This window comes from Leptodactylus fuscus, chromosome 5 (assembly GCF_031893055.1).
Source record: "Leptodactylus fuscus isolate aLepFus1 chromosome 5, aLepFus1.hap2, whole genome shotgun sequence".
NCBI lineage: Eukaryota > Metazoa > Chordata > Amphibia > Anura > Leptodactylidae > Leptodactylus > Leptodactylus fuscus.
Window position 1 is genome coordinate 110,621,230 of NC_134269.1, and position 16,490 is coordinate 110,637,719.

General features: G+C 38.4%; 1 protein-coding gene across 1 annotated transcript in view; it reads right to left on the reverse strand.

Moving 5' to 3' along the window:
• Positions 1-1,051: 1,051 nt before the first annotated feature.
• Positions 1,052-16,490, reverse strand: part of FAM107B (family with sequence similarity 107 member B) — a 35,069-nt gene continuing 19,630 nt past the window's right edge. Inside the window, exons 2-4 of the mRNA XM_075274029.1 lie at positions 7,641-7,824; positions 6,693-6,843; positions 1,052-6,112 (exon numbers count right to left, since the gene is read on the reverse strand). Coding sequence (XP_075130130.1) covers positions 5,996-6,112; positions 6,693-6,843; positions 7,641-7,768 — 396 coding nt within the window. The 5' untranslated portion in view covers positions 7,769-7,824 and the 3' untranslated portion in view covers positions 1,052-5,995. The remainder of the gene's footprint in view (positions 6,113-6,692; positions 6,844-7,640; positions 7,825-16,490) is intronic.

Sequence of the window (16,490 nt, forward strand, 5' to 3'; positions counted from 1 at the left end):
ATCTAGAAAACTGTAAGGAATTGGTACAGAAAATTGTATAACTATTATACAAACATTTGTCTCTTAATATTGGTTTGAAAGTGGCCAACCCCTTTAATGTAGAATATTGCTCCAGGAATCTGTCAGATTGCTCGCAGGTATTTGAAAGGAATTTTTCCACTTTATGGTAAATTAGTTTTTGTTTTCCTTTGCTCGACTTGGGATTGAATGTATAAAACAGTTGCACATCACTTTAAGTATTTATTCAACCCACTAACAATGTAACTATGTAGCAGCAGAAGTACACAACTATAATTGCTACTGAAAGGACATGGCAATTTCTCCCACGGCCAGCGATTACATTCAGGGGTACCCCGAATCTTAAATGGTGCTACACATTTCCATTTAATATCAGCCAGAAACATATGGATCCATAGGTTAAAGAAACAGAATTGTTTTTAAAGTATCTGGATCATTTATTGATTTGCATTATCAGTTCAGACTCCTGGATTCTCAAGACCTTTGACGGCTTTCTCTTCACAACCACATCAACTCTGAGGATTTACATCCTGAAGGTATAGTGTAAGAAAGTGTTTCATAGTAAATCTATAGCCATTTTTTAATGCTCATTCACACTTTTTTTTTTTTTTTTTTTTAAAGATCTGTGTTCCTTTCTAAAACAGGGCAAAATTATACACTAGTTACCAGGATTCCAGCAGCGTGTCAGCTGCATGATTTACCGCAGTGTGGCGATGAAATTCACTAGAATCCCATCCAATACACAGTTACTGTAAAGCACCATGGTTTCTTCCGCATTATTTTCGCCAAGGGGCAAACCTTGGCGTTTATACCATGTGTGGCCTTGGCTTCAAGGAAAAAGGTCAACATACATACAAGTGCACTGTCTGTACAGCTCTGTATACTGACATACAAGATTTGTGCTAGTGCGCAGAACCTTACATACCCAGAAATGGCAATGAATGACATATACAAATATTTAGGACTAAAAATGAAAATTCCTGAGACAAGAGATGCATAGCACAGCATGTAACTTTATTAAGCATAGATTTGGTTCTGAGATTTACAATCCTCATTTTAAAACACAATAAATCAATTATATTACAGCAAATACAAAATAGTATAATGGAAAACAAAATAGGCTTCCCTTTATATAAACTAGTAGAGAACAAGATTCTTAAGATGCAATGAAAAATAGAGATTGCTATTCAAAAGGAAGAGGCATATAAATATCCAAAAATGCTAACAAAAAACCCCCAAATAAGTAAAATATTTGCCTCATGTCTATGAATAAAAAAATAGTTCAGAAACTGACCTGCCGCTGTGGAATTCCACTTATGACGTGGGCTTTCCAAGAAGGAATGTAACATAATATTCACAAGCGATTAATTTCTTTATTAACCAAGATACATGGGTCGAGTAAAAGTAGTTCCCCTGAGACAGAAAACTTTTTTTTTTTTTTTTTTTAAACGAAAAATCTCATTTTCATAAAAAACAATCACAGATTTTAAAACAATAAAATACATATTACAGAGACAGGATGAGTTAAGACAGAGTCTACGGCCATTAAATGGTGGCACTGTTGGGTCTTAAAGGGGCTCTATCATTGGGAAAAGTCATTTTTACTAATCATATCCTTGCATAGCCTTTAGAAAGTCTATTCCACAGCTACCTATAGTATGTAAATTGCCTCAGTTGTTTTTGAATAAGTCCATTTTTATTCATAGACTAATTAGACTGGAGCACTATGCATCATGCACCTTCTTTGCTATTGTTTCCTATGTGTGTATACAGCACAGGCTCCTACTGCTGATGACTCAGCTTCCTGTTTGCACACACAGGAGATAATAGGAGAGACGAGTGCTGCTGGGAACTTCCTGTGCTGGCTGGAAGCTCATTAGCATATGAATAAAAACAGACTTATTCAGAAACCACTGACGCAATCTACATACTAAAGGTAGGTGTGGAATAGTCTTTCTAAAGGCTATGCAAGGATGTGATTAGTTAAAAATGACTTTTCCCAATGATAGAGCCCCTTTAAATAGGTTATATTAGACTAGATTATTAGAGCCCTAGGAAAATAGCTGGTCAGACAGTGTAAGAATCAGATAATACTCAGAACAAATCTCTGGATCATACTTTGTCCCCTTCTCCACATTTCCCTCAGTCGGTGCACTGAGCATCATTTAGAGTCATTTTTGACCGCAGTATTCCTTTAATTTAATCTCAATCATAATAAAAAAAATAATTCTTAGCCATTTATTTTTTACTATTATCTGAATAATTTACCAGATATGCAGGTTCAAGATCTTAGCTTAAAGGGGTTCTACCATTACTGTAGAGGTATAATATTAGTTGACCATCCCCTACACCTCTATAGCCAATCTCAGTGGTATCATTTTAATAAACCTCCCATTGAATAGTCTGAGTGCTAACACCAATAACACTTTCTATAATGCAGATAGAACTAATTGGTACTGCAATGACAGCAATAGAAACTTGGCAGAAATCATACCATACCACTCTTACACCAATCTTAGCCTACGTTATTTATCTTATTAAAAAATGTTTAATGTTACTTCTCATAGCCTTTAATGCACATTACTCAGTGCTGGCTGAAAGATCTTTATACAAATCGGAGTTTTTTTGCTGATTTTCTGTTACAGAGTTCCAAGTCCTCTGCACAGCAACAAGTTAAATACATTTTTAACTTGTACTAGTGGTATCTTCAGTGTTCAGGATACTGTTTATACACTGAGCTCAATGATGCTGTGAACCTGGCAAAATCCTATCATTCCATTCTATGGCAATAAAATGCATTCAGTGTACTGAACAGAAAGTATGAGTACCAATCTCTACAACAAAGATATAGTAATATAAAAACCAGCAGATCTACACACAAACAATATGGTGTTAGAAGATGGGCATTCATTTTAAAGGAATTGTCCAAATCTAAATACTGATTGCTTATCCTTAAGGACAACTACTCGGTTGTCAGATCTGCACACTGTACGGAAAGTTCTGTACACAGTGTAGAGGCAATGTTGGGGTACTACCCAAGTAAACAGGAGCTAAGTTTCAATAGCGCAGCACAGCCACTACACCGTGTACAGATCGACCGGCTTCTAGCTCTGTACAATGTGAAGATCCAAGGACCACAACAGCTAATCCGTGGGGATGCTACGTGTTGAATGTTCACCAATCTGATCTAAGAATAGGCCATCAAAATCTAGCTTTGGACAACTAAAGTTAAGGTATAAGTAGGAAAGAGTTTAAGGGCTTCACACAATATTTAAGTAATCACAGAAACTGTACTACCATTTCCAAGGAAGCAGGAAAAACCCTAATGACAAGACATTCAAGATCTTACAGATCAATAATAATTCACAGCTTTGCGTTGCTAGTTCAAATAGAGTACATATTTACTAAATCTACAATCTCTTGTGGACATAAGAATGCCCGTAACCAGATGGCAATATGCTGGATCTTATAGGCTCATAATTTAGGGTACATTCACAATTGGTTGGATAAACTCTGTTTTTTACCTAATATTCACTGCATGGCATAACAAAAACATTCACAAAAAGAAGTGAACTAGGCGGTCAGGAACACTTTACACACCCAACACTACTTTCCTAGTAATAAGTCCTCACTAAAGTTATAATAGAGGTCAATGAAAAAGAAAAAGTCAATGATTACAGGATAAAGAGCAAACATGTACAAAATAGAAAACTACTCCCTCTGAAATACTTCAGATATACAAATGGCACAGCAATTTACAAGAAACGTGAAGATGTAGACTGCCTCTTCAAAAAAAATTACACTCCCAAAACCTATGGCACATGAAGAAAGCTATGACCTATGGCTGCCAACATCCCTAGAAAAAAAAGCAATATTTTATGTACATATTACCAGCAGCATAACCAACCTTGTTCAAGTCTGCAAGGATTAAGTAAACAGGTGCAGCGAAGAGCAACGCTATATAACGTAACACAGATAGAACCCTACCATCAGAAGAAAAATACGCCCCTAAATATGGTAACATCCATCCAAAATAGTACTATCAATAGAGCTGAATAAATGTTATCCATGAAAACAGATACAAGTCACAGATTAGACCTGTGTTAAACCTAAAGCTAGATAAAAAGATACAAAAAACTGAGAAGGGCTTTTCAAACCTCTCGGTTCATGGGGAACCTCAAGAGTTGTGTCCATTCAAAACCTCAGGCATAAATGATTGTCCGTCTGTGATGAATACATAACCTGAATGCATAGAGATATTAAGGATTAGCTAACCGGTCTTAGGCATTCAATGGAATCTAAAAAGATTACATATACCTGGGCCAAAAAACTAGATCAGCCTTATACAAATAACATTCACAGACAAGGTTGAAGACTCTGACAGACCGCTAGTTAGTTACAGTGTGACATTCGATAGCTAGATTATCAAAAAATAAATGTTTACTAACCAATATACCCATAATGGTTGGAGAAGTCAAATAAACGTTGAAGGAAATGGTGTTACTTTCCTGTGAATCCTTTGAAAAAGTCAATGGGGGATATAGGGAAATTTATCAATCCATTTAAGCGAGTTTTCTAGTGCAAGCCAAATTTGTATAATTTGTAACTCGGCCCAAATTTTTGCTAATATTGACATGTTTGGGGAAAAAAATGGAGTGGGGGCAACTGGAAAGCAGCACAGCCACATTGGACCAAGGAGGTTGAGCTGTAAGCCAGAAAAATACATGCAAAAGTGTCAGAAATATGCACCTGCGCATAACAGGTAGAAATTTCATTTTCTGAGGCATAGGAAGCAAAAAGATACACCATAATACATTATGTGCATCTTACTGCAATGCACACTAGTTTAAGAATGCATACTAAGTCTTTTCCTGTACCTTAACACATTAATGTTAAGTTAGTTTCCATCTGAATTCTGTTGGCGCTATGCTATTCTATTTGGACATAAACAGATGATAGAAAATCGATGGTACCATTAATTGATTGGTGTCCATTACCAAACAAAGATCCTTTTAAAAATGGAAACAGTGATGCCAATGTGACCAGAGCCTAGCATGCTTTTCAGTGATGAAAGACTGACATGCATGTTATTTCAGTCCAAAATCCAGTCAATAACTCTACAACCTTGACCTATACATGTACATTGAATTTCAGCTCGAAACAAATGATCTAAAATAATTCCTATGAAGGCCACTCCTATAATTGCAGACTAAAGGGGTACATTTTTGTAAAGTACATAAACTAGGGTAATCATATAGCAGTGGTGCTAAAATAAAAGTGTAGTACACGATGGCAGGGAATTATAGACGTTTCTGCTTTACCACCATCTGGCCAACTAAAAAGCTATTACTGAAAAACAGAAAAATGGAAGTCAAGAAAACTATATATGAAAAAATTAAGTTTATTAAAAAGAAATCAACATTATGCCCTTTATTTCAAGGTAATGTAAAACGCTCCACTATATACTGTAACATTTAGTCATATCCATTTACTTCCATACCTTTTGTATGAAACCAGTGTAGCAGATCTACCTCAATCTTATAAACACTTAAGGGTATGGGTTGGTAAAGGCGCAGAGATTTTTTTAACCTCACACCAGACAGCTTTCTGGTCTTTAGCATACAAAAAAAATATTTCAATTCAAAGCATTAAGACAAGACATAACCCTGCAAAACTAGCTTAAAACCATAAGTGACGCAAAGAGGACAGACCTACGTAATGCCGCTCTTTGCGCTTCTAAATAATCCATTCTTTACAGCTTTTTTTTAATTAAAAGGTCACTTTATCAGCTGACAGCTCTGTATCCACACTCCACACATAACAGTCTTAGCCTACTGGAAGGGGTTTCTGCTGTGTTAGGTCCCAAAAAGCTTCAAGGATAAAATGTTCACTTTGAAAGCATCCATTAAGGCAAGCCTCCAACATAAAATCCATCTGTAGTCCACAGTGAATTAGAATGCCCCTTATGTCCCTGGGTCTAAGAAGTGTTGGCGCTGGATATTTCCTGATTCATTTTACGAAGGTTGCCTTTGACTTTGAGAAACTCTGGCTTGTTTTCTTGTTCTTCTTCCACCTTATGCTTTTCCATTTCCATCTGTAAGAAAAATGAAAACATAATGGCATCATCCTAGAGCAGGTACTCCAAATTTGCAAACCACAGACTTTCCTTGCTTCTCCGTCAAAATGGAAAGTGCAAGACATGAATTGCACTGCTAGTTATTCAATCAGTGCTATTACCGATAGCTCTTTACTGTCAGAAGGTCTAACAGTCTAACTGGGAACGCCTCTCCTGATAGTACTGCGGTCTATAGGCAAGTACTGTCAGGGGGAGGGGGGCATTCCTCACCACACAGCGTCATTACTGGGCGGTAAGGAACACCCCCTCACAGTATAGCGCTACACACAGTACTGTCAGGAGAGGGCGTTCCCAGTTAAAATGTCAGGCCTTCTAACAGTTAAGAGCCATCAGTAATGGCACTCATTGACAGCTCTTCCACCGGGGCACATAATGGGAAAGCCGACAGTGCGCTGAATTCAGCACACTGCCAGCTATCTAGCAGTATACAAAACCGCATGTGCATGAGAACATGAAAGATCCTCTTTAAGCATGTCAATACTGCCATTGACAACATCAACTTTCTTTATTCACCAAGGGAAGTCAATTCAACTCTCACCTCTTCCAGTTTCTGATGTCGTTTCTGTAGTTCTACCTCAAAGTCTGACTTTTTCTGTTCAGCTTCTGCTTTTTGTTGTTTGATAACTTGATCTCTTTTCCTTTTTTCCATCACTTTCTGCAGTTCAGGTTTGTTCTGGGGTGAGAGACCTCTACAAATACATATAATTGTAAAAAATAAGTACTAAAATTAATCCAATTAAAAAGGTTGTCCAGTTTCAAACAAATATTGAGAGACAATGTTCTGTCTGTATAATGAAAAGTTGTACAATTTTTCAATATACTTTATGCATCAATTCCTCATGGTTTTCTAGATCTCTGCTTGCTGTCATTTATTCTGCTTACTAGTCCATGGTCATGTGATATACGGTCTATGGTCATATGATAAACAGGTGCACAGCTCATTACATTACCAAAGACAGACCGTATACTGTATATCACATGCCCATGGACTAATTTTTGTCTACTGAAAGTAAGCAGAATGAATAATAGCAAACAGAGATCTAGAAAAACATGAAGAATGGATACAAAAATTACATTGGAAAATTGTACAACTTTTCATTATACAAATAGTAACCTTGGTCTCCGAAATAAATGCACAACCCCTTTTATGATTCATAATTGGTGAAGGCAGTGCTGTATCTAGTAACAGAAGAGTACTATAGTCCCTTAGCCATTATGTTTGGGGGAATATTATCATTACAAAAAAGTACAAGTCCTGTAATGGCTGACGGGGGTCGGATGGTCTTATCATGCATAATTACTACAATGTGTAGCAATAACAATATTAAAGTAGATTATCCTAAACACAACTGAGGATTCCCCGAGTTGATGGTCTAACCTTAAGCGTATGGAGCCAGAAACATTTTAATTTGGCTGGTGTAAGTCTATATACAGTTATCTATATAACCATTCATAAAGTGACTACCACTGGTATTTCAATCATTACCTTTTTTGGTTCATTAATAATTCCCGGTGAAGATCCTGGTGGTTTCTAGATCCCTTCACAGGGTTTACTAATTTATGAGGCTTTATTAGTTCTGGATTGTCTGATTCAATGTAGTCCGGTTCAGCCATAATGCTCTTCACAACCAGATAAGTGTCCCCACACTCTGAATCAGTCAGGCTGTAACCTACAACAAAGACATAAGCAACATTAATCAGTTATTCTTAGAAAATAGGACGCACATAATACATTTTACATTTTATTTCTCATTTATCACTGTGACCTTTGGCCACTTTCCATAGATCTGTTATATCTTCTGATGATAAAGGTCCAACAATACTTCTATCATGTATAGAGAGGGGGGTGGGAGTGGCATTTCCTACATCAGTCTTAATAATTTGTGCCAGTTGGAGTTTTTATTAAGAGGCTCCAGCCTCTACAATCCACAGGACCCAATGAGCTTCCTGTCCTGATGTCTCACAACACTACAGGAAATGCTGAGATGCCAGTCTAGTCAATCACTACATGAGGGGACCATTGCTTCGGCCAATGATAGGCTGCATGGGTATTTCAGAGCAGTAGGGATCTAGGTGGCCTGTGGGCCAGAGCAGCATGGGGTCTTGAAGGAACGTAATGAGGCAAATAACCCATTCTTATGCCCATGTTAAGTCCTAATGACTTTACTTTTTTGTGCAGGACTGAATTACCCCTTGAAACACTTAAAATCCGTCTGAGAACAGCATAGGCATTTTAATAGAAACAACTGATACAATTATTATATATGTGAAGGTTAACCAAGGTGAAAGGTTCTCTTTAAAAACATACTACAAAAAAATTCATTTTACATTCAAAACATGGCTGTTTTACTTCCCAACAATAGTTGTACATTATAAAATACTGCTCTGAGGAATTTACAACTAAAAACGTTGGGGATCTAAGTAGATTAGGGTAATATTGGTGTGATGATAGATGCACATAGCTGGAAGGTCTCAACAATAATATGAGATATCCTCAGGGTAACTCAGGTTGTGTTTGTATACACCTTGTAACATTTCATGGCAATATAATAATCATGATAAAGTGAAGAGGTGGTCACACATGGGCAGGTGACCTACCATAGTGAAACACAAGCCTGTCCATGGGCAGTGAAATACTCAAGATACAGAAGTAGGCCGGAAAATCTCCCTGTACAAAAAGGCCCAAGTCACACCACATACTTTTTATTTACAGGGGTCTCACTCTCAGCTCTCAAAGAACCCCTGCAGGATATGTTTTCAGGATCTCCCACATTAGGATACTGGTGGCAACTATGGATGAGGTTACACTAACTGAATACCAGTGCAATATCCTCAGACCAAGAGATCAGAAATGAGAAATACTAATATCCAGTATGCTGAAATCAAAAATACCTTGGCCTATGTCAAAATATTCATGGCCATTTGGAATAATTTCCCACCAAGTCCTAAGATGGCTACTAGAAAAGAAACTCTGTAGTGCTGCCTAGTCCTTAGGTCAGTTGTTTCTAATGTTATTACCTTGACAAACACTCTCAAGGAACCCCTAACTCTATTTCCATTAACACAAAGAAGCTTGCAGTAGAGCAGATAAGGAATTCTATATGCTGGAGTTTTGCCTGCCACCCTTTTCTCCCCCTCTGCATCTTGTAGATTTACTAAAGTTCCCCTTTAAATGTAGCTGTATGTGCTTGGAGTCTATGAATCTTCGCTTTCTGTATAACAGACAGCACTGGTTTGCCAATAGTTACATACCTGCACCTGCCTCATGCGTGTACCAAAACAGCACAGACATTTCTGTAAAATGTGAAGTGTCGCCAAGCTCAAGCACAATCCTGCCAGCAATGGAATGTAGTTGCTTGCACTGCTGATCGGTTTTATATGCATCTCACAGCATGTAGGTTACTTATTAAGCAGCTCAAGTACAGGTCTCCTTTTAAGGAAAACAATTTCTACCTTGATGGCTTCATTATTGCATAATAAGAAACCTCACCTGGCTCTTGTGACAAGACATATCTTAATGATCCAGGAAATACAGACAAATCAAATTGAGGAAGAAAGAACATTTAACAAAAAAAGGTGTTAAAACTTATTCAGTGGGGTTTTCAAGGGGTATTCCCATCTCGGCATTTATGGCTATATCCATAGAAGGTGCTCTCGCCTACTTTCAGAAGTCTTGTACAAGTGAATGAAGAGACTCGCATACACGTAGCCCCCTCTCACTTGCAGGAATAAATGGGTCCCTTTTCTTAATAAAGATGCCGATCCCAGAGGAGAGAGTAAAACCTCTCAGGTATTTATAGCATATCCTGTGGATAAAGCCACAAATTACAACAAGGGAATGTCCTTCCAAAGGGTCTGTACCACAAACTACATATCCCCTACCCAGAGGAAAGGGAATAAGTGTCTGATCACTGGAACCCCCACCAAATACAAGAACAAGGATCCAAAGTCCCCCACCCTTTGAATAGAGCAGCAGACCCTCAAATCATCTTTATGGTACTGTCGTTGAGAAGCATTTCCGGCAGTCCATAAAAGTGAATGGACCAGCAACTCAAATTTAAAAGGGAGACTGGAGATCCCCTCCTCTTGATCATTGGTGGCACCAATAATTGGGCTGCCAGTTATTAGGCATGCATTGCCACTCAGTCACAGCTAATAAGGGTACTACTAGCATGTTCCAAAGGGTCACAAATATTAGAGCTGAAATTCTATTGGTTGCTACAGGCAATTCTTCTTTTATTCTGCATTCCCTTTAATAAATGGCCCACATTCTGTATGTGCTTATGCAGTATCAGAGTGAAAATTAAGCAAACATGTAAAGCTATTTGGCTATCCTAATAACTGAATATCTCTACTATGCACAGTAAGAAAGAACCCTGGGACATCCAATTTCCCGTATTCTTCACGTATTGGAGTAATGAACAATTTTTGGCATACAGACAGAGCGCACTTCACTACAGCACTATTGTCCTGGTAGCTAAAGGACATGTCTAAATGACCCATTGGTGTGCTAACTAATGTTTATAAGAGGTCATTTGACTTCAGGGGTTCATACAAATGTCAGATGGGACGCTCATGTACAGGCATGTGTATTCTTATAAGTACTGTCACTAAATAGCTGGATTTTCACTTTCTGAAGACAAAAGAAAATGCAGACAGGAGACTAGCTCATGGCAATGAATCAGTTCTATGGAATGTTCTTTGCAATAGTAACACTTAAGGACATTCCTGTGCACACAGTGAGCCATAAGGGAAGTTACATAATGACTGGGTTAAGGAGCTGGCAAACCAAGGGAAACGAAGCCAAGAAATAATCTACAGCTTTGAGGACTTTTAATAAATCCATCTACTGTCTTGTAAAATGTAAATAATTTCAGAAGATAAAATTGCACAGGAATATTAAGACATACGTGCGACCAACAGCATTATGACTACATGATTGTAACAGTATCCATACCATGGAAGGAATGGTGTACACTGCTCAAGTGTTGCTAGGGTTATTTGATTTCCAGAGACTGACCTATGAAGTCCAAGGAAGAGTAGATTTCTTCTTCTCAGGCTAGGTACACACCTGCACCCGGTCTCTACTCAGGGTTTCCATTCCCGAACCCGCATAAAAGTGCAGTTTTCTCCTAATATTTCAAAAATTTTACACAAAAAAACTGCATATGTATATTCTAACATGTACCAGTGGCAAATGTGGGAGTTGGCATTTTTCGCTTATATAGTACATGCCCAGTTTTCATAATTTTGGCACATCTTCTAATATTACTGATCCATCTTGCTATTGCATACACGTAGTTGCACATTCATTGAACACTAGGTACTGTACACATCTAATAGCTTTTAACTGAAAAAATAAAATATTTCAAAGACAACAATAATCTTAGATACACTGCATGCTTTCTCATTTTCTATGAAAATAACACAACCTGAACTTAAGAGGTTCAGAAATATACATAAAAAAACCCAAAAATATTACAGGAAAAGAAAATTCTTGTAGCTAATATCAAGTTGTTACCACAGATCAGTTTCCAAACTGACGGAAGGAAATTGTAACCACAAGGCAGAAAAACTTCCCCGCTAACTGGTACAGATCAGGTAAAGATACAGAATATGCAACATGCTCGAGGAGATCATTGGCTGGGAATTATCAGTATAACACAAAGAGAATGCAAAATGTCAGCGATGTTGTTGATAAAAAAAAAGAAACAAATAAGAATTCTGATGCCAGCACTAGGCAGTGTTATGCAAGAGAGTAATAACTTTGGCTTTGCTGTCTCTTTCTTCTGATTAAGAATTGTGTGGATCTTCACCGATGTTTACCAGTAAGCATGTAACATTGAATCAGACTTCCAATATTTAGTTTTTCACAATAAAGCCAAAATGCATAAACTAAAAGTGAAAGGAGATAAATGAGCAGTTAATAGGGACCCCCTGCAATGAATGGGACCACAAGTTCCGGAGTGCTCCTTGTGAACAGAAAACTGGTGAACCTGCATAGTCACTGCTAGTTACTTCTATGGGACTGCCAAGAGTTCACCAAACATAAACCCTGCTCTCACATGGAGCATTTAGGTGAACTTGCAGGCCCCCTTTTGCGATATTTTAGTCACCCCAGATGTAGGACCCACACAAATCAGACATTTATTCCAAAGTGTGAATAACCCCAAAAGGCAAGACTGTCCATCTGGTGTTTTAAAGCATAAAAATAAGAACCTACCCCATTCTGTACCACGTCTCTTCAATGAGACACAGCACCGCTTTTGAATAATGTCAATAGCCTCTCACCTAGCCAACCAACAATCTGCTCCGCACTGATGAAGGGCAAGAATCAGAGTTTGGCTGTGTTTTCATTTCGGAAGAGAATTTTTGCTTTGGAATTTATCCCAAGTTATGACTCTAGGATTCTTTGAAGATCAGGCATTGATTTATAGGGTGCTACCTACCATAAACTGGTGATACAGGCATAGTTTTCCTTTTTCTTAATATGTCAATTAATTTACATATCTTTTCCCAGAATTCCTAGGGAAAAAATACATGTCTTATACATTTCCCTAGGCTGATGGTCTCTTCAGTGAGACCACGTACCCCTACTGACCTTCACCATGACAAAAAGAAAGGACATCAGCCATGACCTCTGGGAAACAGCCATTGCTGTTCAATGACTTCGGAAGCATTAAAGGGCCATTGCCAAACAGTTTAAAATTTAGTCTGAGGTCAGACTCCACTGTGTAGTGATGCACCCCTAATTGTAAAGTTGTCAAATTTAGTCAGAAATTTCTAGGAGGAATAACACAACAGAGCTGTAGGACCAGACCATGCTGGCAGACACCGGAAACAGGAGAGTATAGGTTTTTTGGAGGTTTTTTTTTTTTTTTTCATCTCTCCTGACCTAATTTAAAAAAATAAAAATAAATGAATAAATATTTAGACAGGAATAAGAGAGTAAACAGCACAAAATCTGCCACAACCAGAAACTGATGGGGAGGAAATATGTCGGCTGTCTAAACATTCCATAGCACATCATTCCTAACGTACACAGGATAATTCCGTTCAGTGCAATGTGTCATAAATAGCCCGTCTTGCATTGTTCTGTCCACTTCAAGTCCCAAAGCTCCTACCATTCCAGCCACTCCTTACCTCACACCCAGCTCAGTCATCCGCCCCTGAATCTTTGCATATTTTAGTCAGCAGGGTAAAACTTATCTAAGTCTCCTGTCTGGCTCTCCTTAAAAGGAATGAGTCATCCGAAAATTACCTGTTTTGAAAACCAACTTTTTTTTTTCAGATTTTAATAAGCACTATATCCTGAAATTTTCATTAGTCCACTGAGCCTGCCACTTGTCAATTCTGTAAGGTTTTCTTTGCAATAATCACTTCATTTACATCACAGACAAGACATATGTTATTACAATGAAAGATAACACTGCTAAAGATAACACCACACAACATACTTCATTGCATGCACTACTGACAATATGATGTCACTGCTTATCTAATTCCCTCCTGGCACAGAGAACTTTCCCACTGACCTCAATGGGTCTTCTCCTGAGAATTGCTAACTACAGCTTTAAAATATGCCATAAAGGAAATCAATAAATGCTGTTCACAGAGAAGAGAAACCCAGGCGAAATGGCAGTCTATTATAATCCTATACAGAAAACAGAACTTATTGCACAGGAACACAAACTTAAAAGGAAGAGAAGCCACATGGCCAGAAGATGCAACCATATGGTCTAGAACATATAAATGTGCCTGTTACAACAGTATACTGACCAAAAACGTATCACTTATCCATGTTCAAGTCTCCTCTCCCGTCTACCTTGTAACACAGGTTACCCTACCCTACTCGGATCCCCACTACAAAGGAGTCACTGCTCTTTGTAATGGACCAAACCCCTAGTTTGTGATAATTTATCTTAGAAATTGCATAGAAAAGTTCTTTTTAGGAGCAGGAATTGTTGTAACTGTTCTAGAGCCTATTTTGCACCATATTAACTTAAGAATGGTTAAATGTTAGGGACAACACGTTACTCATTGTGTCCACTTGGCTTTTGGTGGCACAGTCCCTGACATCTACCCCCTATAAATATCTGAATTTGCTTTCCTCCAAGTACGGACAATTGCATAGAGGATGCTGACACATCACTTTTGGTGACTGCACTATACAGATATCCAGACTGTCCCAGTATAATACAGGCAGGAAGATCAGAGGTTGTGCTCCAAGCATCAAGCTGTTTCCTACTTTATCCTCTGCACCCCACTACCATCCTAGAAAGTGTTTGAGAATACCATTGTCTAGATCTATACATGTGCATTCATGGGAGGATGAAAACGTATTTGCGATCAATCCCAGGGCAGCCATTACTAGACCCCATTTACACAAGAACAAACAGCTTGTTCTGAAAATAGACCAAGTCAACAAGTACAAGAGCCTGAAACTCTAGCGACAGCACTTCATGGTTCACGGCTGATGTGCTATTTCCCATGATCTTGAACTTTCAGCTACTTTGTAAAGGGATGATGTAAATATTACAAAAGCCATGTCACAGAGCTTTGTATTCTATACAACAAGCACCCAACTAAACAATACACTCATTTTATATTTAAAGGGAGTCTAATCAGCAAGAAAATTGTAATAAAACTAATAAAAACACCTTGCACTAGCTCTAATACTCAGCATTGCAGCTGCATTATAGCAGTTTTATTTACATGTAAATTAGGTGAAAAGGGTTTGGGGGCTTCACTCTGTGCTGTACAGTACCCCTGCTAACGGCAGCCTAACTCCGCCCACATTTATTGATTGACAACTTCTCCCCCTCTTTCTGATTCCCGGTTGTTAAACTGGGTGTATGCCAAGAACACATACACTTTTTACCCATCTAGCTCTAACACTGTTTGAGTTCTACAAAATGGAGGCGAAATAATTCACCCCAAGACTGGTTCACATGAATACTGCATGAAGCTTGCTCTTATGTAGAAAAGGTGTCAACCCTTGCCATTGCTTCAAGCTGGAATCCATTCAGTGATACAAATAGGTGTGGATTGCCAAAAGACTGACATCTGTTCTTGTTGTAAAAAATACAATCTAAAAGATGTCACTGTGGTTTCAGTGGACAATAGAATCTTAAAGACAGGCTCACTGTGTCTGAGAGATAAGCTTGTAAGATTGCATTGTGTATCATTTCCAGATCACCAATCCCAAATCCATTATTAAATCATACAGAGAATGTGATTAAGTCCATACAAAGATATTACTGGCCTTGCCACCTCACTACATCAGGGTTCTCTACTAACTAAAGGCAAGCCATAGACATATGGCAGTAGAACATTTTGATTCCCAAATATCTTTGATCTATGCAAGTACAAGCATATGGCATATTTCAGAGACTTCGAGCAGTTCAAGGCTATGTAAGACAGATGCTGTACCCCACCCTCTCAGAAAGATAGGTCTTCAAAACATCCAGTTGGACAATGGTGATGACCGTACCCTTGCAGCACTGGAGTTCTAGGTTCATATCCAGCCAAGGACAACATTATACAGTTTATATGTTCTCCCCATATTTGCATGGGTTTTCTCTACACTCTCAGGGAATTTCGTTTGTACGCCATACTTGGGACAGTGTTGACAAATATCTGAAAAAGCACTGCGGAATGTTTTGCTGCTATTAAGTAAGCAAACAAAGTACAGGATCTGTTTGGGAGCTCAATGCATCATAATTCACTAAAATGCAGTGGGATCTATTCACACAACCATAGGCAAACCAGGAAATGTAGCCGGCACACGCATTGTGTTGAAAGTTGGAAGAGACCTGCAGCAATTCCTGCAGCAAAAGCAGCACAACGGAAATTATGAATTATGAGTGTTTTTTTAACACACTCTACAGACATATTGATAGGAAATGTAGATTGTGAGCCCTATATGGGACAGTGATTGACAAGGTCTGTAAAGCTCTGTGTAATATGATGGAGTTATCCAAGTAAAGAAAATAAATGCATTATTAGCTTTACTTGACTCTTAAAGAGGACCTTTCACCACCTCCACCAATTCAAGTTCTTAGTAACTATTAAAAGGTGCTGCTCTACAGATTCCAGCACAGTTGGAACTTTTTAGCCCTCACGGTTCCTAAGCAACAAGTGCAGTTCCAATGGTCTACTGCTGTCAGGTGGGCAGTGATTCACAACTCCAGTGTCAGAGGCAGGCAGTATCAGAGCTCAGAATCACACTCCTTGTCTGCTCCAGTCTGACACCGACTTCATGACAGTACAGAGTCTAAATAGCATATCAGACACCTAAACGAACAGAACTGATTGCTCAGGAATGGTAGGAGCT